General features: G+C 55.7%; 11 protein-coding genes across 11 annotated transcripts; 3 read left to right on the top strand and 8 right to left on the bottom strand.

Moving 5' to 3' along the window:
- Window positions 1–2,244: 2,244 nt before the first annotated feature.
- On the top strand, window positions 2,245–3,276 carry DL89DRAFT_293898 (uncharacterized protein; the record flags this gene model as incomplete). Its single annotated transcript, XM_040890438.1, has 1 exon — window positions 2,245–3,276. One exon carries the CDS (start codon window positions 2,245–2,247, stop codon window positions 3,274–3,276), a length of 1,032 nt encoding a protein of 343 aa, XP_040742468.1.
- Window positions 3,277–4,066: 790 nt separating this feature from the next.
- On the bottom strand, window positions 4,067–4,808 carry DL89DRAFT_268464 (uncharacterized protein). Its single transcript, XM_040887936.1, has 2 exons — window positions 4,781–4,808; window positions 4,067–4,485 (listed from the first exon to the last, which is right to left on the bottom strand). The coding sequence occupies exon 2, from the start codon at window positions 4,477–4,479 to the stop codon at window positions 4,117–4,119; it is 363 nt and encodes a 120-aa protein (XP_040742467.1). The 5' UTR covers window positions 4,480–4,485; window positions 4,781–4,808; the 3' UTR covers window positions 4,067–4,116.
- A 145-nt stretch (window positions 4,809–4,953) lies between these two features.
- DL89DRAFT_268463 (uncharacterized protein) lies at window positions 4,954–6,114 on the bottom strand. Its single transcript, XM_040887935.1, has one exon. The coding sequence runs from the start codon at window positions 6,064–6,066 to the stop codon at window positions 4,972–4,974; it is 1,095 nt and encodes a 364-aa protein (XP_040742466.1). The 5' UTR covers window positions 6,067–6,114; the 3' UTR covers window positions 4,954–4,971.
- A 353-nt stretch (window positions 6,115–6,467) lies between these two features.
- On the bottom strand, window positions 6,468–7,607 carry DL89DRAFT_268462 (Metallo-dependent phosphatase; the record flags this gene model as incomplete). The annotated part of the gene is made up of 1 exon (XM_040887934.1): window positions 6,468–7,607. A coding segment is annotated over one exon (1,079 nt), but the record flags the coding sequence as incomplete, so codon positions are not given.
- A 1,116-nt stretch (window positions 7,608–8,723) lies between these two features.
- Window positions 8,724–9,593, top strand: DL89DRAFT_293894 (uncharacterized protein; the record flags this gene model as incomplete). The annotated part of the gene is made up of 1 exon (XM_040890437.1): window positions 8,724–9,593. The coding sequence occupies one exon, from the start codon at window positions 8,724–8,726 to the stop codon at window positions 9,591–9,593; it is 870 nt and encodes a 289-aa protein (XP_040742464.1).
- A 109-nt stretch (window positions 9,594–9,702) lies between these two features.
- On the bottom strand, window positions 9,703–10,264 carry DL89DRAFT_258528 (calmodulin mutant SYNCAM11; the record flags this gene model as incomplete). The annotated part of the gene is made up of 2 exons (XM_040885612.1): window positions 9,703–10,161; window positions 10,256–10,264. The coding sequence occupies 2 exons, from the start codon at window positions 10,262–10,264 to the stop codon at window positions 9,703–9,705; spliced, it is 468 nt and encodes a 155-aa protein (XP_040742463.1).
- A 1,160-nt stretch (window positions 10,265–11,424) lies between these two features.
- On the top strand, window positions 11,425–12,141 carry DL89DRAFT_268460 (uncharacterized protein). Its single transcript, XM_040887933.1, has one exon. The coding sequence runs from the start codon at window positions 11,475–11,477 to the stop codon at window positions 12,078–12,080; it is 606 nt and encodes a 201-aa protein (XP_040742462.1). The 5' UTR covers window positions 11,425–11,474; the 3' UTR covers window positions 12,081–12,141.
- A 413-nt stretch (window positions 12,142–12,554) lies between these two features.
- DL89DRAFT_236500 (uncharacterized protein) lies at window positions 12,555–15,913 on the bottom strand. Its single transcript, XM_040884975.1, has 3 exons — window positions 15,716–15,913; window positions 15,211–15,557; window positions 12,555–15,121 (listed from the first exon to the last, which is right to left on the bottom strand). Exons 1-3 carry the CDS (start codon window positions 15,846–15,848, stop codon window positions 12,680–12,682), a joined length of 2,922 nt encoding a protein of 973 aa, XP_040742461.1. The 5' UTR covers window positions 15,849–15,913; the 3' UTR covers window positions 12,555–12,679.
- A 360-nt stretch (window positions 15,914–16,273) lies between these two features.
- DL89DRAFT_323558 (uncharacterized protein) lies at window positions 16,274–17,086 on the bottom strand. The gene is made up of 2 exons (XM_040891399.1): window positions 16,888–17,086; window positions 16,274–16,798 (listed from the first exon to the last, which is right to left on the bottom strand). The coding sequence occupies exons 1-2, from the start codon at window positions 17,003–17,005 to the stop codon at window positions 16,383–16,385; spliced, it is 534 nt and encodes a 177-aa protein (XP_040742460.1). The 5' UTR covers window positions 17,006–17,086; the 3' UTR covers window positions 16,274–16,382.
- Window positions 17,087–17,304: 218 nt separating this feature from the next.
- On the bottom strand, window positions 17,305–20,846 carry DL89DRAFT_224734 (Xpo1-domain-containing protein; the record flags this gene model as incomplete). The annotated part of the gene is made up of 5 exons (XM_040884710.1): window positions 17,305–17,454; window positions 17,542–17,673; window positions 17,824–20,229; window positions 20,266–20,643; window positions 20,778–20,846. 5 exons carry the CDS (start codon window positions 20,844–20,846, stop codon window positions 17,305–17,307), a joined length of 3,135 nt encoding a protein of 1,044 aa, XP_040742459.1.
- Window positions 20,847–21,510: 664 nt separating this feature from the next.
- DL89DRAFT_224799 (uncharacterized protein) lies at window positions 21,511–22,512 on the bottom strand (the record flags this gene model as incomplete). The annotated part of the gene is made up of 2 exons (XM_040884715.1): window positions 21,511–22,057; window positions 22,130–22,512. The coding sequence occupies 2 exons, from the start codon at window positions 22,510–22,512 to the stop codon at window positions 21,511–21,513; spliced, it is 930 nt and encodes a 309-aa protein (XP_040742458.1).
- Between the last annotated feature and the right edge of the window lie 205 nt (window positions 22,513–22,717).

Here is a 22,717-nt window from a genome sequence, read left to right as displayed (position 1 = left end):
CTCACACTCTCGGACACCTTACTGTATATATCCACCATTTTGTGTCTACCTGCCTGTTTGCTCAGTCTCCTCCGCCTTTTTGTCTCCACCAGTAGCGAATGCATGTGGACTGGCGGATTCACTCTTACTGTTGGCGAGTGACCCTTGCGAGTGAGAGCACTTCATGTACACGTCCCCCGATGTGAAGGACAGTTTACCGCATCGCTCGACTTTCAGGAGGAACTCAGCTCGGTCCAATTTTTTTTCACAATGTGTGTGGTAGGGCTGATGCGTAGAAATTGGTTCCCCGAACAGGAGGCCGCTGGAATAGGTGGCACAAGCAATGTGAACACTGATATCTCCCGGTACTGCCATGTATGAAAGACACCAGGAGGCAATGACATGATCTTGCTGTTACACCCGGGCCTGTGGATCGTACTGGAGGTTTTGCGGTCTTTCATTTTACGTACCCGGACACCTGCATGCTGCAGTGCCGTGATTTATAGTAAATATCTCTGAAAGAAATTCGCATACTCCAACCATCACAATCAGGGTTTGTGTATTAGATGTCAACGAAGGGCCGTTGTTGGACCCTGTTTTGGTCGACACCACCACCACCACCGTTGAATAGTCATGTGCTTGCACTAAGCCATCCAAGTAGCCAATGTTGCCAAGGTAGTTATCGATAGCATGGCTTGTGTTTTCCCCTGTATCTGGAACGCGTCGCTTGCAGGGTGGCTGCATGGCATCAGTCCAAGTTAGGGAATACCAATACAAATGACGATTGTTTGGCAAACTTCTTGCCTAATCTGACCTAATTGGTCGTACTTGCTAGAAACCACCAGCAAACAGAGGCTTGCTGCCATCTATGGATCTTGATTTGTTGATACAGACACATCAACATGTATAGTGAGGGGTATGTACACGGCAGTAGTTCTGTCGAGCTATTGTCTGACCGCCTGAGAAATGTGCAAACAAAATCAGGCGTTCTGCCCGTATCAGTTCGCCATCAACAATCAGAAGCACGCGGAGGGGAGGGGGAGCAAGCCAAGATAATGCCCGTACATTTTGCTTCCAACAATGGCCGAACAATCGCCTCAAGCAAGAAAGAGCTCGAGATGAAGTGGTGTGCAGTTGGATTTGTGTCTGCTCAGCTGAGCAAGCAGGCATAATTACACGCATGCATAGTGCGTAAGAGGTGGAAAACCAGGCGGGCGTGTCACATTTGCCGTCTTTTTCTTTCCACGAGAAGGCTACACGAGAAGGTGGAAAATTGTGCTCGGGTGATACATTTGAACAATACTTGGTACTCACAAGGGCTAGCAACGCAAGCAGCGAGCGGAAAGCTGCGATGCATCACACCAGCACAAGAAGGTGACATCGGGGCTGGGCCGCTCCTACTAGGCATACTGCGTGCAGGATAAGGGCGCGTATGTCTCCTTTTAGGCATAACATGGCTCAATCGATGGAGCACGCCTTGCCGGAGATAACCAGCGAGTGGGGGCGCGGGGAGGCTGCGTGTTTAGAGCAAATCGTGCGTATCGATTGCACAGCCGAGCCAAGCTGTGCTCCCCAAAAAATTATAAAAATCCGCACAGCCAGAAAAAACGTTTGGACGCAAGGCTTTTTCTCGTCGCGGGTCCACAGGCGTGAGCACAACTTTCGCAGGGGACCTAGCCCACCCTCCTCTGCCTCCCCCATCAGTGGTGTTTCGATTGCCTTTGATAATACGTGGAGCTGCCGGCAAGAGTAACAATTCGGGGGTGGGTCCGATGACCCGAAGCAGCTACCCCCCCTCTCCAAAGGCTCGTGCCTGGCTTTTGCGAGCAAGGGGATCTGGTATTTAACGCAGCGTCGTCCCACCCTTTCGTCTCAGGGCTAAACATAAAAATTACTCACCACTCCTTTCTCTCTCCCTGAAGTAACGAATATCACTTCTCCACGCCTTCTATATTATTTCACACTTTTGCCTATTTGTATTTCTAAACCTCTCCTCCTCTAGAGCTTCGTCTTCACAAGCTCATCACCCTAAACAGCTACAATATTTCCCACATCAGTATTTTTCTCCTCATTTATCTCCACACACAGTTGACTGCTGTATCTTTCCTCATTACTACTTCCTAGAACCTTATTCACGCTCAACTACCACTTCTACGTCTGGTGTCTCTTCCTCATTCTCCTCTTCCTTCTGTCACATAAAACCAAAAAATGTACATTCCCGTATCAAGGTCGCCCTCCTGGGCCCAGGGATCTGTCACTCTCACTATGCCAGCCACATCGCCGCGTCGCTTGACGCTTATCCTGCGGCCGCAAAACAAGCCCACGCCTCACCTGCCGTCGGTAGCATGCACAGCATCTGGCAAGCGAATCAAGTCGTGCATGAAGAAGAGCAGCTCTGTATGTGGGCAATCCGGCAAGGTGCCGCGGTTTGTGCATTTCGGGGCTACGCTTGAGCACACACGGTGGTTCTACAAGAGCGAAACGCCCAAACATGCATCGGCCGACCCCCGCTTCGAATCACAGGATCACGAGACGTGCGGGGACGAGCTCCGGCTGGTGCCTTTGCGCAAGCCCTCGCCCTCGTTTTCACCCTTTGAGCCGTCGCCTGTGGTGCTCGAGTCGGTCGAGTATGCCAGGGGCACGCTGACCGGCACAATCAAGGTACACAACTTGGCGTTTGAGAAGCAGGTGTCGGTGCGTCTGACCACCGACGAGTGGAAGACGGTCGTGGACGTCACTGCCGAGTTCCTGCGCTCGGTCGCGCCGGTTGACGGCGTGCGTCCAGGCGTCGACCGCTTCCGCTTCAAGCACCCGCTGAAGGCGGAGCCCACGCAGGTTTCCATCTGCGTGCGCTACGGGGTCAACGACCAGGAGTTCTGGGACAACAACCAGGGCGCCAACTACTGCTTCAAGCTGGCGGCTGCTGCGCCCAAGCGTGCGGTGAGCGAGCCGCTGGTGCGCAAGCCCCAGAACAACTTTGCGTTTGCTGCGCCTGCGCGTCGCTCACCGTCGCCCTCGTATGGCGTGTCGGCGGCCGATGCGTCGCGGTACATGCGCTACTCGGAGGCTGCCTTTAATGAGCCGCCAGCCCAGCCGGCAGGATACCCGCTGTTTGCCGCCACGTCCGTGGTCGCCCAATGTTGCCTATGCCATGGGCAGCCATTATTGCGGCGATCTGCGGGCGTCCTCGCCCAGGTCTGTCAGTCCAGTGATGCGCACCGGCTCGCCCTTGGCTGCTCCCCACGTCTGGTCACCGCAGCCGACCACCTTGCTCCACTGCTGAACACTCTGGCCTAGAACCAGCTGTTGCAAATCGAGCAACTGATCCCCCAGACAATCGGGCAGTCCATTGGCACACCGCTGCCCCCTTCTCTGCACACTTCTTCCAGTCGTTTGAGAAGGACCCGAAGCTGCCCAGCGGCAAAGGAGCGGATGTGCCATCCTCCTGCTCCCAAACGTCCACCGCTCAAGATTTTCCCGCATGTTCTGCCGCGAGCCCCTCCACCATCAAAATGCTTTTTTCTGTAACATTTCCCACATCACTTTTTGGCCTTTATTTATATCAACTTTGCATCAAACTCCTCATCGCATGTAGCACGCTGTTTTTGTTCTCCCTCTCGCAAATGCCAGACAAATAAATGGATTGAACGGCAAACACTTTCATAATCGTGGAATTAAGCGTCATGCGGATTTCAAGGTCTGGGAGCCCAGGGCGGCCATATCTTTTTTCTATTCCAAGTGCTCAGGCGCAAGTTGTTCTCGCCTGCCCCTCCCCGACGGCATGTGTGGTCACGGTGCATGGTCACCCCCTGTTCATTTCCCTAAAAGCCAAACACCGAATGGCAAAAATGGATGCCAATCATAGGCCGCGCATCGCTGCTGCAACATAATTCGTCCTCTGCACACCGAGCACACCAGGCTCCATCTGCCCCATCACATGAGGGGCATGCCTACCACATCATGGATGGGATGGGCATATCCGCCCTGCCCACATGGCATGTAACGTAAAAAAAAAACCACAGCATCTGCTGCACATGGCATGCTCTAGCAAAAAGGGGGCAAAGGAAAACTGCGAACGTGTTCTACAGGAACAGAATAACCAAAAATATTGATTTTTCAAAATCCAGCAATTTTTCTTTACTCGTCGACAGTCTGGGTCTGCAGACCCTTGAAGTCGGCGGTCGGGACGTAGGTCACGTAGGTGTAGAGCTTCTCGGCGGCCTCCTCGTCGTCGTTACGGCGGCGCGACAGGCGGACACGGACGCGGTGGGGGACGGCCTTGACGCCGCGGGCCCACAGAGCCTTGTTGAGCTGCTGATCCAGGCGAACGTCCGAGGTACCCATGGCCTTCTGAGCGAACTTGCGGATCTCCTTGACCGCGCGCGGGGTGCGGTTCTTGAAGGTGGCGCCAAACACACGCTTGTGCATGTGGATGGTGTACTCGCGGGTCACGACCTCAGCGAGGGCAGAGCGCTTGTTGCCGGTAGTTCCCTTCGACATTTTTATCTACGCAAAGGTGGAGTTTGCAGGGTGGTAGGTGGGTTGGTTAGCGCCATCGTCTTCAATGCGGGTTGCGCAGTGCCTCTCTGCAGATTGCCTGAATGCAGTTTCCAAATTCCAGCCCCTAACACGGGGGGCGGGAAGACAGTGGTGCATCCCGAATTTGAATTTTTGCAATTTCGCATCGCACTGAATCCCATTCCGCTCCAGCATAGTCTCTGTATCAGGACCTGTGCTCGCGCGTATTTTTCATCTGGCCGTATCCATCGTCTCGCCTTAAACTGAAAAAAGGATTCCTTACATTTGATCAATCCCTGCAAAAATGAAAGTGTAAGATCGAGAAAAGGACGTTGCTTGGGGCGCCCAAAAAAACACTTGACTATATCGCCCATGCCCCCCAGCAGCCCGCCCAGCTCAAAGCCAGGAGCAGCTGCAGCCACGCCGTGATTATTACGCGCTCTGGCCTTGATCGAGGTTATTTATTAGATTGGATTACTGAATTGGATATTTGCTGGTTTGGAGATGGTGGCCAGTGACCGTGAACACGTTCAGCTGCAACTTGCCACTGGCTGTCTGCTCGATGACCGTGGCCACCGGCGGCGAGCACCACCCAATGGCATTGCCTAGCAGACTACACCTGGGTACAAGAGGACGCAGAGACGTCGCGTCCACTGGCACAAGTCTGCTGTTGGTCCTGATCACAACTGCCTTGGTGCCAGCAACCTTGCTTATTCCAGAAAAGTAGTTAAAAAGCCGGCTCTGCAAGGCACCACTGATGCCAAGCCAGTAAAGCAGCCGGTGAGTCCAGTCCATGTCGATGAATATCGCTGAGAGATCTGCACCGGCACATTTCCCAAATCCTTCGAGCGATTTGGAAGGGCTGCTGGCGCTTGTCGCTACAACGCAAACATTGCCTGCAAAAGCAGCAAATGATGCACTATCGGGTGGTGCATGGACAATCCCATCAATGCCTGGGCTACCACGCTGTGCCTTGGGATGCATGACAAAGCTGAGACGATGACCGTGCAGAATATCAGCCAACTCGGTAGCCCATGGCTCGCCAGCATGGTCACTGATCCTAGCAATGTCGACAAGTCCGATGGCAAACACTGGCAGCGACGTATTTCCCGGCTCGCCGTGTGCCACTGTGGACCACGGGCTGGTGTACCGGATCGGCAGTATCTGGTTCAGCGCCCAGTTATCGGTCTCGACATGGAGCTGTGTTGGCTGGCCATACGCAACAGGCACATCAGCAGCATATTCAAACCAGCTATTTAATGGCCCAGCTGATACGACATGGGGTGCCACTTCGCCGCTGTTGAATTTCACCAGTGCACTGTGTTTACAGGACGAGCGCCATCCTATGCGAACCGATTCAGCACTGAGCACTGTGAGCGATGGCGGCTGGATGTACATGCAATCTGGTGTCGGGTTGGCCAGGACTCGGACAAGAGTCAGCATGCGATCTTTGGCACCCAGGGCAAAGAAATAGAAAAGCCCGCCGATTATCAGGGCAAGAGATGCCAGCGTTCCTCTGCCCACACGCCGTTGCCCATCTGCCTGGCGGCTATGTGGTAATTGTTTCATATCGAATGAAGCGATACGTAATGTGTAGTTAATGGGAGTACAAAGAATTAGATGCGGCTTTACAGAGAAGAAGACGAAAGGAATGGACGGCTAAAAATCGAGTCCTTTCTAGACAGGCACATTCTTCCGTCAGCCTGTGCTCAGCACACGACTCCAAGTGACTGGATCCTATGGTTGAACCAGCAGTGAGCCTCCGAATTGTGTTCCCAAGTTTCGGAGGCAATTGATTTGCATTGAAGCATGCTGATGGTTTGCTCTCCTGCATAAGCTGCAATCGCAGTAGCATGCCTGCATCAGCCAATCGCATCGAGACTATGAGCCATGCCAAGGCCACGGGCACATTCTTCTAGGCTACAGTAGCTTCCTTGTCTCTAGTGCAATCGCCTGCCACTCATTGCTGTCACACACACACACATCGCCAATAACACAAGAATATACAATTTAGAGCTATTTAAAAGGCTGCTAGTGCTGGAGGACAAACTCGTCGACTGTCTGGCCAGCAATGTTGTGGGCAACCCAGTGCAGGCGCTTGTCCTCGATATCTAGACTGACAAAGTGGTGGTCAAGGTATGTAACATTGTACATATGATAGTTCTCGACCCGTCGCAGGTCTAGACTGCCGCCGGCTCCACCAACAATGGCATATGTGATCGTGTCGTTTTTCCCATAGCCTGGCCCGCGGTGTATAGTTGACCTCTGGTAGTTGTGCTGGTGACCAGAGATGACCAGATCCACGCCATGCTTGCGGAATAGCGGGTCATATTCAATCCGGATGTGCTCACCCCAGTGCTTCTCACCCTTGTCGTTCCACGTAAAAGGGTCCCAGAACTCAATATAAGGCGGGATGTGGATCGCAACGATCTTGAATTCAGCATCCTGGAATGCTGCTGATTGCAGCTCACTCTCCAGAAACTCGCTCTGTTCTGTCGACGGACACTCTGCATCCAGCACGATGATGCGTGCTGTGCCTACGCTCACGCTGTGGTAGAACCTATGGTATTCGCCATCGACCACTGATGATTTGCCCAGATCTTCAGATTCGAGCAGTCTGTGGTACATGTCTGTGTACAGGTTGTTGTTGTTTGGCTTGCGGCTCTTGTCATGGTCGTGGTTGCCTGGCACAAATATTGTCGGCACATTGTGCTGCAGACCGCCGAAATCCTCCATGGGCGAGAAAAGCTGCTTCTGCCAATCATTCAATTTGCGTGCAGTCTGGACGCTGTCACCGACATGCAAAATTGTGTCTGGGATGTTGCTGCCGTAGAATTTGCGGACCCTGGCCAGCACACGACGGAAATTTGACGGGCCGTTCTGGTTGTCTGCCATCACCAGGACGCGATGCAGGCTGTGCTTTGTCCGCCTATGGATTCTGTACTGCTGCGTGCTCTGGCGGTAATTGTTGATCTTGTAGAACACATCTGAGGCATTGCCGGCTGGGCCAAAAATGGCGGTATATCTGTGATGATTAGCGTCAATGCGTCTATACCAGGGCTCAATGAAGGCGTGGCCGTGGGACGCTTTTGTCCACCACTCAACCATCGGGTCACCTGACGGACAGGTTGTCTCCCAAACAACAAAGTAGTGGTGGTCGCCATGCTCGAACACCATTGGGAGCTTGCGGAACGTGCACGGATACAGGTCATTGTCCAGTACCCAGTCACCCACGATTGACCGAAGCGTCTGGATGCTGGGGCTGCGCAGGACTGTCACCAGCATCCAGAGCGCAAGCATCTGGGACATCACAAGTAGCAGGAAGCGGCGGTAGTATGGTCTCATCAGACTAATCCTTGTCGGTAGTGCTGCTGTCGAGTGAAAAGAAGGCGATAAAATAAAGATGCAGAAGGAAGACACGAAGTGAAAAAATCGGGGAGGGGAGGCAAAGAAGGCAGTACTCGGGAAGAAGTGAGCATGGAAACAAAAGAGAGGAGAAGGAGGCAGCGGGGCGAGGCGATTTGTATGCCGCCAGCCAGCAATTCCTGCTCGTGCGGGCACCAGCATCGGCAACCTAAGTCCACAATGCCCATGAGGTCACGTCTCACCGCCATCCCAGATCCCGCACTTCTTATTGTGGCCTGCACGCCAAGGAACCAGGATGCGGCTTAGTGGCTCCAAGGGCTGCAAAGCGCAGCATGGATCAAGCCCGAGACAGCCCCAAACTCTGGCTCTGGTGTGGAGGGGATGCATCGGCAGACCAGACATCCGTCTTCAGGCATACGTGTCTTTATTGCAGAATTGGGCGGTGGTGGTGCCCCACCGACACTAAGTAGGCGCTATACAGCATGCATGGGTAAATGCGCACTGGAGCTTACAGCACCGGGTTAGCTGCAGGCATTGCGCCGGCTATTCAAACCGGCCCAAACCTAAATACCCTCGCTATCGGCCAGAGGACAGTCTGAAATCAAGGCCTGGACAGGGATCGCTATCTCGCGCTACCGTATCTTGCCAGCGCGGTCGGAAATTTTATTTTATTTTTCGAGATACACGACCTTGCCACGTGAATAGAGTTAGGTAGCAGCCTCGCTCTCGCAGCATTCTTATCCACAAGCCTCCTCGTTTATCTCGCCAAACGCGCTTTCTCCCTCTTCTGCTCAAACAGTTAGTGTCTACTTTTCCAATTCGTCGCTCTGCAATTTTTCCGCTGCTCACAAACAAACATAATGTCGTCCTCCGGAAGCCAGAACAGCAAGGGCAAGCAGGCCGCGCCCAGCCAGCCAGACGGTAAAGCCAAGGACAATTCCACCTTGGGCCGCATTGCAGAGTCAGCAACAAAGCTGGCTAGCGACATAGCGTTCGGCAAGTCCTCGGTGAACCCGAACTCGCTGGTGGCCGAGTCCAAGCAGCAGGGTGAGGGATCGTCGTCCACGCACAGACACGAATGGATGGCGGGCAGCCAGCGCCTGCAGAGCTCCGGGTCCACAGACGAGCACACACATCCTTCCAGCAGCACATCAGCGGCGGCAGCATTCCGGCAGGCGGCACGTGCAGCAAATAGTGCCCAGAGCCAGGGCCAGAGGTGGAGCAGCGAGTACACAGTATCGGCGCCGCATGGCGAGGAGCCGTCGCACCAGATCCAGCTGGCGCAGCAGATGGACGGAGCTGGTGTGCTGGACTTTCTGTCGCAGACCCAGCCAACCACCATGAGTGTCTCGCATGTGGGCCAGGATCGCAGCCTTAACAAACCGCCGGTGCGGCAGCAGGGCCCGCATGCAGCTGGTACAGTTGAGACCACGGATCCAATTGCCTACCTGAACGGCACCACATATGCGACGGACATGGAGTCGACAGATCACCGGGTAGTACCGCACGGTGAGCGCGGGATATCGGGATCACCGAACCACCGACCCGAGAAGGCATGGGGCGACAGCAATCCTACCGAGGGGCAGGAGGAATGGGCGCTGAACGAGGCCTGGAACCGCGCCTGGATGGGCACAACGTGGGACGAGGCGAAGAAAAAGAAGGAGCCCAAGCCGGACCACATCCAGCCCACCAGCAAGAACCTGAGCCACCTGCTCAAGCCCCGTATTTAAGTGTTTCCAGTCCCAAGCCCAGTAAATAGAACATGCGCCACTTGTCGCTATATTTTGAAAGCTAGAGCAGAAATCAGAAAGGAAAAGTTACCGGCCGCCAGGGCTGGTCTTAGGCCGCGATCAGGGTGCGCACAAACTCCTCGTAGTTGATGTTGCCGTGCTTGTCCATGGGCACGCCCTTGAGCAGCTCGTCGACCTCGACATCCGACAGAGCCTCGCCCAGGCTCGTCAGCACATACCGCAGCTCACCCGCAGAAATGAAGCCGTTGCCGTCGCGGTCAAACACCTGAAATGCCTGCACAAACTCGTTGAACGACGCCTCGCTCGATGCCGAGTTGAAGCCGCCTGGCCGCATCACAATGTCGACAAACTCGTCGAACGCCACGCCCTTGGTCTCGTCGGACGGGTCCACGTCGCCGGTGATGTCGTGCACATCCGCCTCTGTTGGGTTCTGGCCCAGCGCGCGCAGAAGTGTGCCCAGGGAGGACAATGGCACCTTGCCCTCGCCCGTCCGGTCGAACAGTCCGAATGCCTCCTTGAACTCGCTAAGTTGCTCTGCTGTGGGCTTCTACTCTTTTCAAACATGCTTTAGCTGCAGCTGGCCGGAATTGCAGATGAGCAGCTGCCCATTCAGCAGCAGTATGCTCGATTGCCGCACTCACCTGGCTCATCGTTGTGTTGTGAAGGTGTGGTAATAATAAAAAGCCTAACTGACGCTAAAGGCAGGAGACAAAAGTGTAAACATTTATGCCCAGGTGCAATAGTGTAGCGCCTGTGGCCCTATTTCAACCAAGCCTGATGTGATCACAGCAGCGATATCTGATTAGTGATCAGGGGCTCTCCACATGCGCTTGTAGCCAGGCTGCTGGTGAGCTTATCTGCCGCTGCCGCAACCCAGACGCTGGGAAGCTCTGTGCTTCAATTCATATCTGGCCCACATTCAATGCAGCCAGGCGCATGTTTGCGTGGTTTCACGAACGGTCTGGCCATATAAGGCCCGTTCGACCCTCCGGCAGACCCATTGAAGCGCCATTTGGCCAATCCTCGCTTCCCAATACACCCCTCGGTGTATTCCACGAACACGACACCGGTGCTTGTTTGGGCATCGATTGGCAGCCATCAGCAAACAAAAGAAAATGAACCGACCGTTCATAGAGTATCTATGGAAGGGCTGTATGCAACTCGCAGGCCGTCCGCCACGCGTGCATGGCTACCATACATAACAAGCTGCCCCTCCAGAACGAATGCTCTGCGTGCTCCTATTGGCTCGGCCCATTAGGTATGGCGTGTGGTAAGAGGGACAGGAGCCTTTAGCCCTGCCTTTAGAGGCAATAGCTTTTCTTATCCTGTCCCCAGCCATGGAGCTTCTGCGTTCCCTCTGCCTTGATAAAGGGGGATGTCCTAGAGTTGCATGGCTAACTCTTGGAGAGGATATGTCCCGGGGTTTACGGCATACATGATGAAAATGTTGTCTCCCGGCATCGCTCGGTCATAAAAAGCGCTGCTGTTGCTATCTTACTGGCAGCACTAGCACAGAAGCCCCCATCCGACGGGGATGTCGGGTGCACGTCAACTATCTACAGCTAGCGGCAAGGACAAAGCAGGATTTGCAGCCAACAGATCAACAATTTCTGCCCCTTTTGGCTGAGCGGGCGGTGTGAGGAAGAATTGTGGATGGCCATATCGTTTTTCCAAACGACATAAGCAATGCCATTGGCCACTTTCATTCCAGCGCCCGCCCACTCCACGTTCCATGGCCGTGATGCCTGCCAGCAAGAATGCTATAAAAGGGTCTCTAAGCGCTTCCTCGCCCTCTTCATTTCCTCCTATACTCCACCCTCCTTTCGCCCACAAAACACGCCCGATTCGTGCACATTTGCAATGAAGTTCTTCACCGGTCTCGTCGCTGCCGCCGCCATTGCCCAGGGCGCGTTTGCCCACATGGGCGTCATTGCTCCTAAGCCGCGCTCAGGCGTCGTTGCCGACGAGCTGCTTGCCCCGTGCGGCGGCGGCAACACGCTCACCAAGAACGTCACAACCGCTGCTGTCGGCTCCAAAACGCTCTTCTCGCTCAAGCCCGGTCACGGAAGCGGCAATCTCATCTTCAGCTACTTCACCGACCTCACCGTCACCAACGACACCAAGGCCACGCACCTCCTGGATGTCCAGGTCCCCCAGCCCGGAATCTACAACACCACCATTGACTTTGCTCAGCACAACCTCAAGGCCGGCCAGAACATCGTCGTCCAGGCCGTCTACAACTGCACGGACGATGGCAACAACGAAAAGTTCTACGTCTGCTTCGATGTGTCGGTCGCTGACTCCGCCAGTGCGTCGTCTGCAGCCGAATCTTCGAGTGAGGGCGGTGCGGAGAGCGGCTTGGACAAGTCGACGGCAGCCCCGGCGAAATCCAGCACTGGCTCAGCTAGCACTCTCAAGATTGCCCTTGGCTCGGCAGTCGCCATGCTGCTTGCCGCTGCTTTCTAAGTTAAATAGCCACCTTTTGTCGATTTTTCTTTTTTCATTTCTCATAATTTTTCCTCAATGCTAATAATTGACTTCACTATCTTGGGTCATGCGCACTGACTGAGGTATGCAGCATAGTGGCTATCCACATACCGGAATGTATTGGTGCTTGCTTTGGGCTCATAAATACAATTTTCTACTCTAGCCACATCAACATGGCAATGGTGTAGCCCTAGTATGATATGTTTCGTGCAGCGAGAACATGTTGCCCAGTGGAAATGGGTCTTACTCTGGACATTCACTATTTTCCATCTCGAATAGTGTATTTTGACATACGAATCGGCAAGGGGTGCCTAAACATCAACCCTCAAGCTATTATTCTGTCATACATCCCGTATTCACGTACGAAAAAGTAGCTAAGGTTAATGTTGATCATTGGAGTTTGGTCTACATGCAATCGCCATTTAGCAGCGATACATATTGTTATTCAACCACATCATCTCTGTTAACCAACGGATAAAAACATTTTCGGTCCTTATGCGTAATAGACTAGATCAAAAGGCAACTGCATCGACCAAAGCGGATAGCTGCCGTTTATTCTGCCATAATAAAAGGCCCATCTAAACCTTAAAGTTAAGCGATGAGTACTCGGACAGTGCACGGCGAGCCTCGACAATACGCCTGGCGACATCCTGCACAGTGGCCTCATGCTTGGCGGCATGTATCAGCACATCCGGCGAGAACTCAACGCCAAAGTACTCCTTGATCGCATACCCCAGGCGCTTTGCCTGGCGCTCGTCCAGCACACGGTCAACAGCAAACGGGTCGAGCACCGACACCAGCGGCTCGACAATCTCGGTCCTAACCACCACGTCGCCGTCCTTTGGCTCGGGCCGCGAGTCGGTCACAGCCAAGGTCTTGTTCACAATCGTCATCAGCGCCAGCGAGAGCTCATCAATGTTCTCAGCAAGCGGTGGGATATCGCCGTTGGTGGCTGGTGGGACTTGAAGCTCAAAGACAGAGGTGATTTCGGAGCTCTCGCACACGGTGATCTCAAAGGGCTTTGACTGCGCAATAACAGCATGAGTGCCGCCGTGATGCAGACGCATTTCGTAGGCACCCACGCGGAACGGCAGTGCCGCGCTGCTAAACACAGCCTCGCCCTGCAGAACCTCAACCGTAGGAGCATTGCGCTTTGCCGGCCGTATGGTACTGCGTACGTGGCCGGTAAACACGCTATCGCCGGGCACCTTCTCAGCCAGCAGGTTCTCGTCCGGGTGGATGTACACGTAGCGGCCGCGCGAGCTGGCGGTGGTGATCTGGCTGGAGAAGTTGGCGGTGACAGGATAGATGCCAACCCAGTCGCGGCGCGAATGGCTACGCGGCGCTGTCCACGCAATGCGGATCGGCTCGCCTAGATAGTACTCATTGCGCGATGCCTTGCTGGCCTTGCCGGCTGCGCCCGGCTGCAGTTTGATGCTGTACGAGTCCAGGTGGTCGAGTTTCGAGAGCTCCGAGGGCAGCGCGCGCTCAGCCAGCCGCGCCGTGGTCGTCGACAGCAGCCCGCGTGTGTCCTGCAGGATCTCCTTCACTGGGCGCATGGTCAGCAGCTCAGCAATGCTGCCTGAGCCGGCGTCGTCCGAGCCGCTGGCAGCTGGCACGGGCTTGTCATCAGTAAACACCGGCTGGCCGATGCCCTTGTTGACAGCCTTCTTGACGGTGCGCACAATACCAGAGTCGCGGTGGATTTGCGTGCCATAGACCTTCTCCATGTGCGGGGTCTCGACGTAGGCACCGAACAAAAAGGTCCCGCACTGGAAAAACAGCGCCAAAGCGAACACCGTCCAGCTGCGCGAAATCAGCGCCAATCCGTAGAATGCCGCCTGGCCGATGACCTTCTCGGGGTTGTTCAGGTAGCGGTAGATGCCCGTGTAGTACAGCTTGATGTCAGCCGGCGCCAGCGAGACCACCGCCGGGCTGCGCGCGAAAAAGTCACCGTAGAACCACCCAAAGTCGCCCAGCGTGTCGTACACGGACCGCGAGCTCCACACATGGAAGGCAATCAGCAGCAGGCCCAGCGTGTGGAACAGCACCAGGTCGCTGTAGTCAGCATCGCCCCAGTGGTAGCCGGCCACTGCCACTAGCGCAAACGACCCGTAAATCATAATAGTCGCCGAGTTATACACTGCGCGCCAGCTCGAGAACGCCTCCTCGCTGTTGCCGCCGTGCTTGATGAACCACCGCGTGATGAACTGGTCGGCACTCTGCTTGCGCAGCAGCACGCCCAGCACCAGTGTGCGGAACAGAATCCACCACAGGCACTGCAGCGACGAATACACCAACAGCGTGCTGGTGTAGCCAGTCAGATACAGGAACAGCAGTGGCACGCCCACCGAGTACGCCAGCAGCAGCACCGTCAGGATGTCAGACGCCCGGAACAGATCCAAGTTCTTAAAGAAGATCAGCTCGGGATGCCACAGGCTCGCTGGCCGCTCGCGGATCGACCGCTGGGCATCCACTGTAAGTGCCGTGGCCACCGGGCTGCCCTCGCTGTCCAGCGACACCTTGCGCGACCGCGACTTCTGCAGCACCTGGATTGCCAGCGGCGCCCGCTCGTACGTCTTCTCGATGTGCGGGTTCTCGACAAACGACAGGAACAGGAACTGCAGCATGTGCGCAGCCAGGCTCGCGTAGAAGATCGTGTAGCTGCCTGTGATCAGCGACCCGCCGTAGTACCCGGCGTACCCGATCGAGTACATCGGGTGCGGCGCCATCTCAAACACTCCGTCGAACGTCAGCGACTGCTCCACTAGGAAGAAGAAGTCGCCCCAGTACCATGCGTAGTCCTTGACCACCCGGTGCGCATCGACCTTCACCCACAGGTTGAATGCCAGCAGAATCAGTCCGCCCACAACACGCAGGACCGTCTGCCACGTCTCTGAGTCGTTGGCCGAGCCAATGTAGCATGCGCACAGGAAAAAGTACGCCATAAAGTCGTTCAGCAGAATCAGATCCACCAGCTGCCGGTACAGCAGCCAGACATTGAACTCGAGGGGAACTTTCTAGATAGCCAGAACAAAAACCGTGGATCAGTCAGCCATCCGGGCAATCCACACAATCCAAATAACAAAACTACAATCTCCTGCCTTACCTCGAACGAATAGTCGGCACCCATCTTGGCCTCCAGCTCCGCCTTGAGCCAGACATACATGTTGCCGCCGCGGCTCGCGTCCAACCACCCGTTGCGCTTGAACAGAGCCACCAGCCCATGCCGGCTGCTCTGCCAGTTCAGAATCCACCCCAGGCCGCCATTATAACACAGCCGCCAGAATGCAAACGCTGCCACCAGGATCCTGCGCTTAGCTGCCAGCGGGAACGCAACAAACACCAGCAGGTGCGTGCTCAGGATCAGCAGCGTGAACAGGTCAAACGTCGTCTTGGGCGTGAACGGGTTGAACAGCGATTGCAGCATGTCGCTTGTCTTGGGCACCGCAAACGCTACACAATCTTGTTTATTCAGTCCACCGGTGGCGTGTCATGTGTGTGCATTGCGTATATACAGCATGCGGTGGCACCATCGCCCACCCCACGCTCCCACGTATCACGTTGTACCATGTACCATGTACCTGGGTACTGAGACAGAAAATACTACTTACCAGTTCCATCAGGAGTGCGTCCCGTCAACGCCTTCTCGTCAGAGGGAGGCATGGCGCTGCTTGCGGCCTCGTCAGAGCTCGACACCCTGCCGGCAGCCGCCTTCTTTTTGCCCAGTCGCTGTTTAATGGCCATGGGCTAGTTACAGCTACAGAGCTGAATCGCAATAGTGTGATGGTATTCTGGGGGGAAAATTGGGTTATAATAACCTGGGTTGTGTGAATTTGACAAACGAGACGCCTGCCAAAATAGAAAAATATACGGAATCTCACAAAACCAGAAGGGAGAAGAGGGAGGAAGCCAAGGAAGGCAGGAACCGGCGAGCTTTATAAACAATTGACTTCCATCGATTTGCCTTTCGTCGATGCACTGTGAACTTCATGCAGTCACTCTTTCCCCCGACGAAAACGAAAAGCAGGCCAGGGCTGGGTGGGCTTTGATTGCCAGCTGGGCGGGAGGCGCTAATTACGCGGCCGGTTAATGCCACGTCTCTTGTTTTTCGTGCTCATGTGAAAGCCTACCATAGATTTCTGCCAGAACCATTCACGGAGTTGCCTAAAAAAGGTTAAACATGTCTTTATAATTGTCAGCACAGGGTAAGAAAGGTAGGGTGGGTTATGAAAGGAGAAAGCCAAGAAGGAGTGGCATTGGACATAACGAGGCCCCTGCTCACTGCTCCATTTCAAACGTATCGTCCAAATCCTGTTTCGACAAATGGCTGTTGTGCTGGAACGACGACGGGTTCGAGTCCTCGAGGCTCACATCCATCTCGTCCTCGTCGGCCTCGCGGAACTGCGCCATACCCTGGATCTTCCGGTCAATAAACGACCCCGTCGGCACCTGGCCCGCGCCGTACTGCTGCTGGTTGATCACCTGCTGCAGCTTGCTCGCCTGTGCCGGCGTGTTCGGCGGCGGATTCCACCCGCCCAGCATCTGCGCTGTGCTGCTGCCCGACCCAGCGTGCGCTGACATCAGCGACGGCTGCACAAGGGAATTTGGCGGTGCCTCGATCCCCGTCATGCCCAGGTGCGACGTGGACAGCTCGGAGCCCAGGCGGAAGTTGGTAGAGTCGCTGCCCGAGCCGCCTACTGAGAGGGACTGGTCAGTGTGTGAAATACGGGAAAAAAGAAGGTGCGTCTGCTGCCAAAACCAAAAAGACTAGCTATTCACTTACCACTGCCTTGTGCAAACACATTCATCTTTGGCACATTGGCTGCATTTATCGGAATGGGCGCACCCTGCTGCTGCTGCTGGCCCTTGCGGTTGCCTGAAATTGGAATGCTCTGCGACATTTTTGTACAAAGGTGAATAAAGTAAATAAGGAATAGTAGGAGGAGAAAAATAGAAAATGTACGAAGGCGAAAACTACAGAGGACTGGAATTGGCAAACGGACAGGTGCTGCTAGGAGAGAAAAAGAGGCGCGCAAGTAATAAACAAAAAGGTTGCTGAATTTACGCTTGCGAACACTGGGAGAAAAAAATAATAGGGCTGGGCAAGAGAGGTGAAAAGCAAACGAGCCTGAAAACCCCACACACCAGAGGTTAAAACGAGGTTGGATGACGTTGCACATTTGAGAACTACATAAAATTTTTACGAGTTGCTGGACAAAAAGCTGACAAAGTATTTTCTAAACTGCTTTTGGTTCAGCGAAGCCAGCGCCTGGACAAACTCGGTCGCCATGGCTGTCGGGCAGCCAAGACCAGGCAGCAGCACTGTCGACATGTACGTAGCGAACTGGTTCTGGTTCAGATCACCGCCAATGGGCGGTGTCAGCAGCTGCGTCGATGGCAGCGCAGCACTGCCCTCGCCGCTGGCGATCTCCGGAACGCCCGCCAGCAGCAGCGTCTGCAGCAGCCCGGCGATCTCTGTCACCACCAGCAATGCCTGGGCATCGGTTAGGCGGAAGCCGGGGCGGGTTGGCGCCTCAAAGCACGCCGGCAGCACAGCGTCGATGACAAACTGGCGGAACTCCGCCAGCAAGTCCTTGGACGGGCTGATGTTGACCGTCAGCATGGCCTCCTGGCGCAGATGTCTGACCGACGGATCGGTAGCGGGCGCCGCCTGGCCACTGGCGATTGCGGCGGTGGCTGATGACGTCAGCGTGGCTACTGTGTGCCAGCCCTTGGGATCAACCAGCCAGGCCACGGCAGTCTTGTTCAACACGCTGAACGCCAGGCGCTGCAGCTGTGGGCTGGCGCTGTCAACGGCCAGCTGCGCGGCAATGGGCCGAAGAATGGTGACCAGATGCGGTGCGTTCTGTGCAGTCAGGAACACGCAGTCCAGGTCTGAGTTGAAGATGGCCGCCAGCCACGTCAGGTACGCCTTGCGCAGATCTGCCAGCAGCACCGACTCATCGGTACCTGCCGCGCCATCGGCCGCCACGTGATCCAGGAAGCCGTAGACCTTGGAAATCACCGGCAGCAGCAGCTCGGCGGCGGTCGGCGCGACATCCGGCTTGAACTTGTACAGCAGCAGGCCCAGGAAGCCCAGCAGGTCGACCAGCTCCTCGACCTTGCACATGGGCACCAGCCCGTCGATGAGCCGCGGTACGTATGTCAGCGCAGCCGTGCCCAGCACACTGAGCATACGCGACAGTGCAAACCGCGCGGCCTCACGGATCAGCTCGCTCTCCCGCAGCGCCTCCAGCACCGCAATGCTCATTTCGGCGGCCTTGGCAAAGACATCGGCGGTGCTGGGCGACAGCTGGTGCTGGCCGTTGGTCGGCCCACCCTTAGCGTCAGTGCGAGCGTCGGGGAAGCCCTTGACGATGGCGCCAATGGCCGTCAGGTAGTGGTGGATCTGCAGCAGCGCCTGCGGGTCAGCGGCGATCTGGGCCGGCGCTCGCGCATTCATAAGCTGCTGCGCGCCCATGAACAGCGGATTGAACAGTTGCTGCAGCAGCGCCATGCGCACCGAGTCGTCGAGCCCGCTGGGCGCCAGCATCAGCCCGCATGTCTCAAACAGGTAGCCCTGTGAGTCAAACAGCCCGTAGCCGCCGCCCTGCGGCGCCGTGTCGCTGATGGTCGACACGTCAGCGCGGATGGTCAGCAGATCGGCGACGGCAGCGATGACGTCGGCCGAATATACCGCCAGTGATTCGCTGTTCATCAGCTTGACGAACCGGAACAGGAGGTACCAAATGCGCGTGCACACCGTCTTGTGCGGGTGCCGCACGCCCGTAGCGCCTATGAATGCCGCCAGAACCGGGGTGATTGCCTCGCGTTGCACATCAAAGAACCCGTGGAACCGCACACAGTTCTCGAAGAACGTCGGCGCGATCGCCGGGTGCGCGCAGTTGACAATGCCGGACTGGATCATCACTGTCAGCAGCTCGGCCAGCGCATCCGTCGATGCCTGCGAAGCCATCGTTGATGAGCCGTTCGTCGCATGTGCCCCCGACTTGGAGCCGCTGAACCGCAGGCCCTTGATCGTGCTGAGCCGTTCACCGTACGCCTGCGTCAAATACACGCCCAGCTCGCCACGCACCCAGCCAAGCTGCCCCTGCCCATCCCCGTCGGCATCGCCAGCGCGGTCGGCACTGATTCCGTATTGGCTGCACTGCTTGAAGATGTTATGTGCGGTGGTCAGCACCACCGAGTCGTAGAGCCCCGGCGCGATCTGCCCGATGGCGTCAATGAACACGCGCAGGTTGCGCCGCAGCTCGCCAAACATCGCCTCGTCGTCGTCCTCGTCCAGCGACCCGTCGTTGTCCGTCGCATGCGACTCGCTTGGCAGCGGCCACGGGTAGCCCTCATCATACTTCAGCTTCTCCACCAACGCCGGCAGCAGCTGCGACAGGAACTCCTGCTGCGTCTCGCTCAGGCCTGCTCCCTCCTTCTGCTGCCTCTTGAACACTCCCAGGATGTCGCTGATGGCTGGGAACACCGCCGACGACACCTCGTCGTACTCGTGCGACAGGAACCGCAGCAGCAGCGGCATCAGCTGCTCAATCAGCGCGCGCGCTGTTGCGTGTGCCTCGGCGGTCGTCGCCGGGTCCTTATCGGCCCAGATCGCCTTGAGCTCGACTGCCGTGGCATTGGCCAGCTTCCCCACGTTCTCAGCAAAGTCCACGTCGCCAGCCTCGAGCTGCCCCATGACCTCGACGATGTTCAGGAACTGGATCAGATACAGCTTCTCCATGGGCCGCATGCCTTTGCTGACAATCTCCACCAGGCACCGGCACGCATCGTTGCGCAGCACTGGCGTCTTCAGCAGCTCAAACAGCAGCATCATGAAGGCCTCGTTGACAATCAGGTTGATGTCGATCCACGACACATACACGCCGATTAGCCGCAGCGTACCGCGCGCCAGGTCCGGGTGCGTCGCCGACATGTGGGCCAGTGTGTATAGCCACGTATGTGCCAGCCGGTGGACGTCCTCAGTACGCATCGCATCCTTGATCATCGTGTTGCGGGCCACCTCCTCTTTGCCCCGCGGCACCACCGGATTCACCATCTCCTCGTCCAGTGACCCCAGGATCTTGATAACAAAATCAACCATCGAGGGGTCCACGCCCTGCAAACTCACAGACTTTGCGCTCTCTGCCGTCACTGCCCCCGTGGCCGCTGGGAACCCCGTCAACGCCACCATGTCTGTGATGAACGTCGGCCAGTGCGTTGGATATGTCGCCAGCGCCAGTAGCGTGATTGCGTGCGCCAGTTTGTTTTTGATAAAGCCCACCTCTGAGCTGTACTTGGTGCCTGCGTACTGCTCTGTCACAAACTGCAGCAGAGACTGCCGCACTGCACTCAGATTTGCCGCTGCCTCGCTTGTACTAGCGCTGATTCCCACTCCGACAATCATCGACTCAATTGCTTGCAGCGCAAACAGCCGTGCTTCGGGTGAACTCGCCGGCGTCTTTGTAAATAGCTGCAGACACATCTGCCACCCATCTGCCGACGACTTTACCTGCTCGCAGTACTCCATAGCCTACAACGCCCTTAAAATCAGGGAGGGTTCAGCAATCACGATGCAGTGGTCGGAAAAAATTTTGCTACCCCTCCCCTCGCATGCCTCAGGATGATGCAAGCGCTCCATGAATACCATGCTGCTGCTCTGCTTACCTGTGCCTGGACAGCCGGGTCGCTCGTCGGGTCAAGTGCGCACCGGACCGCCTCCTCGATTTGTTCCATGGGCCACCAAAAAGAAACTAGCGCTTGTGTAGAGTGAATGAATTCGAAAAAAAAGAACTAGTTGCTTGCAGAGAATATCTTCTGCAACCCTGCGTTGTATATATTCTCAGATAGAAAAGAAACGCCCTGCACCCGTGTTCTGTTTCTTTAAGCTTGTTCTTTAAATGTATGAAAACGATTTTTTCGGTAGAGAAAAGGAGGCACCAGTGATGGAACCAGGACACCAGCTAGAAAAGCTAAATATTTTGGGAATGTGTATTGAATTGTAAAAATATGAAAGCAAAAAGACGAGCCAGTATTCAGTCTGAGAACGGGCTGGAAATAGGCAGAGTGTGGGGGAGGATTTTTTGGCGAGTTGGGAAATGCGTGTACAGGAGAATTTATAGCAGAAGGTCAAGAGAGGAAGAAGGCTTGAGCGTGAGGCGAAAAGAAAAGGTTTGTTGACAGCAAAAAATTATCGAAAATTAATTCCCGGCTGCCCAAGCCCACAAAATCGGATTCTGCCCATGCACTGATCTCCTGCGGCAGACTCTGCGGGGCAGCAAAGGTGCTGTTCACCAGTGATTGGCACTGCGCCATCCAGCCTACGCCGCAGCACCACAAGACACTAGATATCCTCCAGATTTTTATTCTGTGGCACATGTCAAAGATGTAGACTGCTCCATTAGGCAACGAACGGGAACATGGCCTTGCGTGACTTGGGGTAGTCTGGGAACTCGCGCCTGTAAGCCTTGTGCTTCTTGACCGCCCACACGTACATCTGTCCCGTTGACACCGCCAAAAACAGGAATGCGGCGATGCTGCGCGTCATGCACGCAAACGCCGTCCACGCCAGGCTCTCAAACAGGTAGTTCGGGCAGCTAACAAGGTCAAATCCATACCCATACGGAATCCGCCGCGTGCGCGTGCCCGCCGGCCGCAGGTTGCGCAGCGTGATGTGCGTGCTCAGGTTCGACAGCTCGGCAAACACAAAGATCGCCGTCCAGATCGCCAGCAGCGTCGGGTTGCTCAGCTTGGTGCCCAGCTCCGTGCCCTTGCCCAGGCTGGGGCTGTACACCCAGTACGCCAGGTTGACGCCCGACAGAATGTGGTAGTGGAACGAGTTCTTGAAGATGTTGATGATCGGCATCGTGCCGTTCGAGAACCGGTGCACAAAGATCGTCTCCAGCTCGCGCTTGAGGAAGTGCCCCATGGCCATGTAGTACGCGCGGCTACATGCAAAGTAGTTACACATCAGTAGACAGCCAATACCCGGAATATTACTAGCAGTGATGTCCACTTACCGCTGAATGTCGCTGTACTCGAATGTCTTGCCATAGACAAGCGTCTGCATGTTGTAGACAAGGAAATGGAACAGCAGTGGCCCAAAGTACTCGACCAAGAACACCGTTGTCCAGCCCACCTGCGGACCCAGGTCCTTGATGTGGATTGTGTCGTTGTCCTTCAGCTCGTACTTGGCCAGTGAGTCGCCGTTGGCAAGAACCGTCTTCTTGTCGCCGACGGTCAGCCGCTGGCGGTCTGGATACATCGACTTGACCTGCTTGTGCACGGCCTTCTTCACATCGTCGACCGTGGCGTTGTCGCCCACCTCGATGGTGAGCGGGTAGCGCGACGACGTGCTGCTTGATGCGCTGCCACCAGCCCTCTTTGCAATGACAAGCTTCATGTGTGGAATGAAAGGTAAACCAGGTAAATGCGTCTTGCGTTGAATAGTGCAGAGCAGAGATAGCTGCCGCCACGGCGACGTCGGAGCTACAGCCACCATGTCATTGTCCGGTGTGGGAGCAGCGCATGAAAGCCGATTCCACGCTGATTGCAAAATATCGATCAAGACCACTCCCTGATCAGATCACCAACGCGGCACAAGCTCA

The sequence above is a fragment of the Linderina pennispora genome, assembly GCF_002104995.1.
Source record: "Linderina pennispora strain ATCC 12442 chromosome Unknown DL89scaffold_9, whole genome shotgun sequence".
Lineage (NCBI taxonomy): Eukaryota > Fungi > Kickxellomycota > Kickxellomycetes > Kickxellales > Kickxellaceae > Linderina > Linderina pennispora.
The sequence above is the reverse complement of the archived record's forward strand: the minus strand, read 5'-3'. Positions and strand labels throughout refer to the sequence as shown.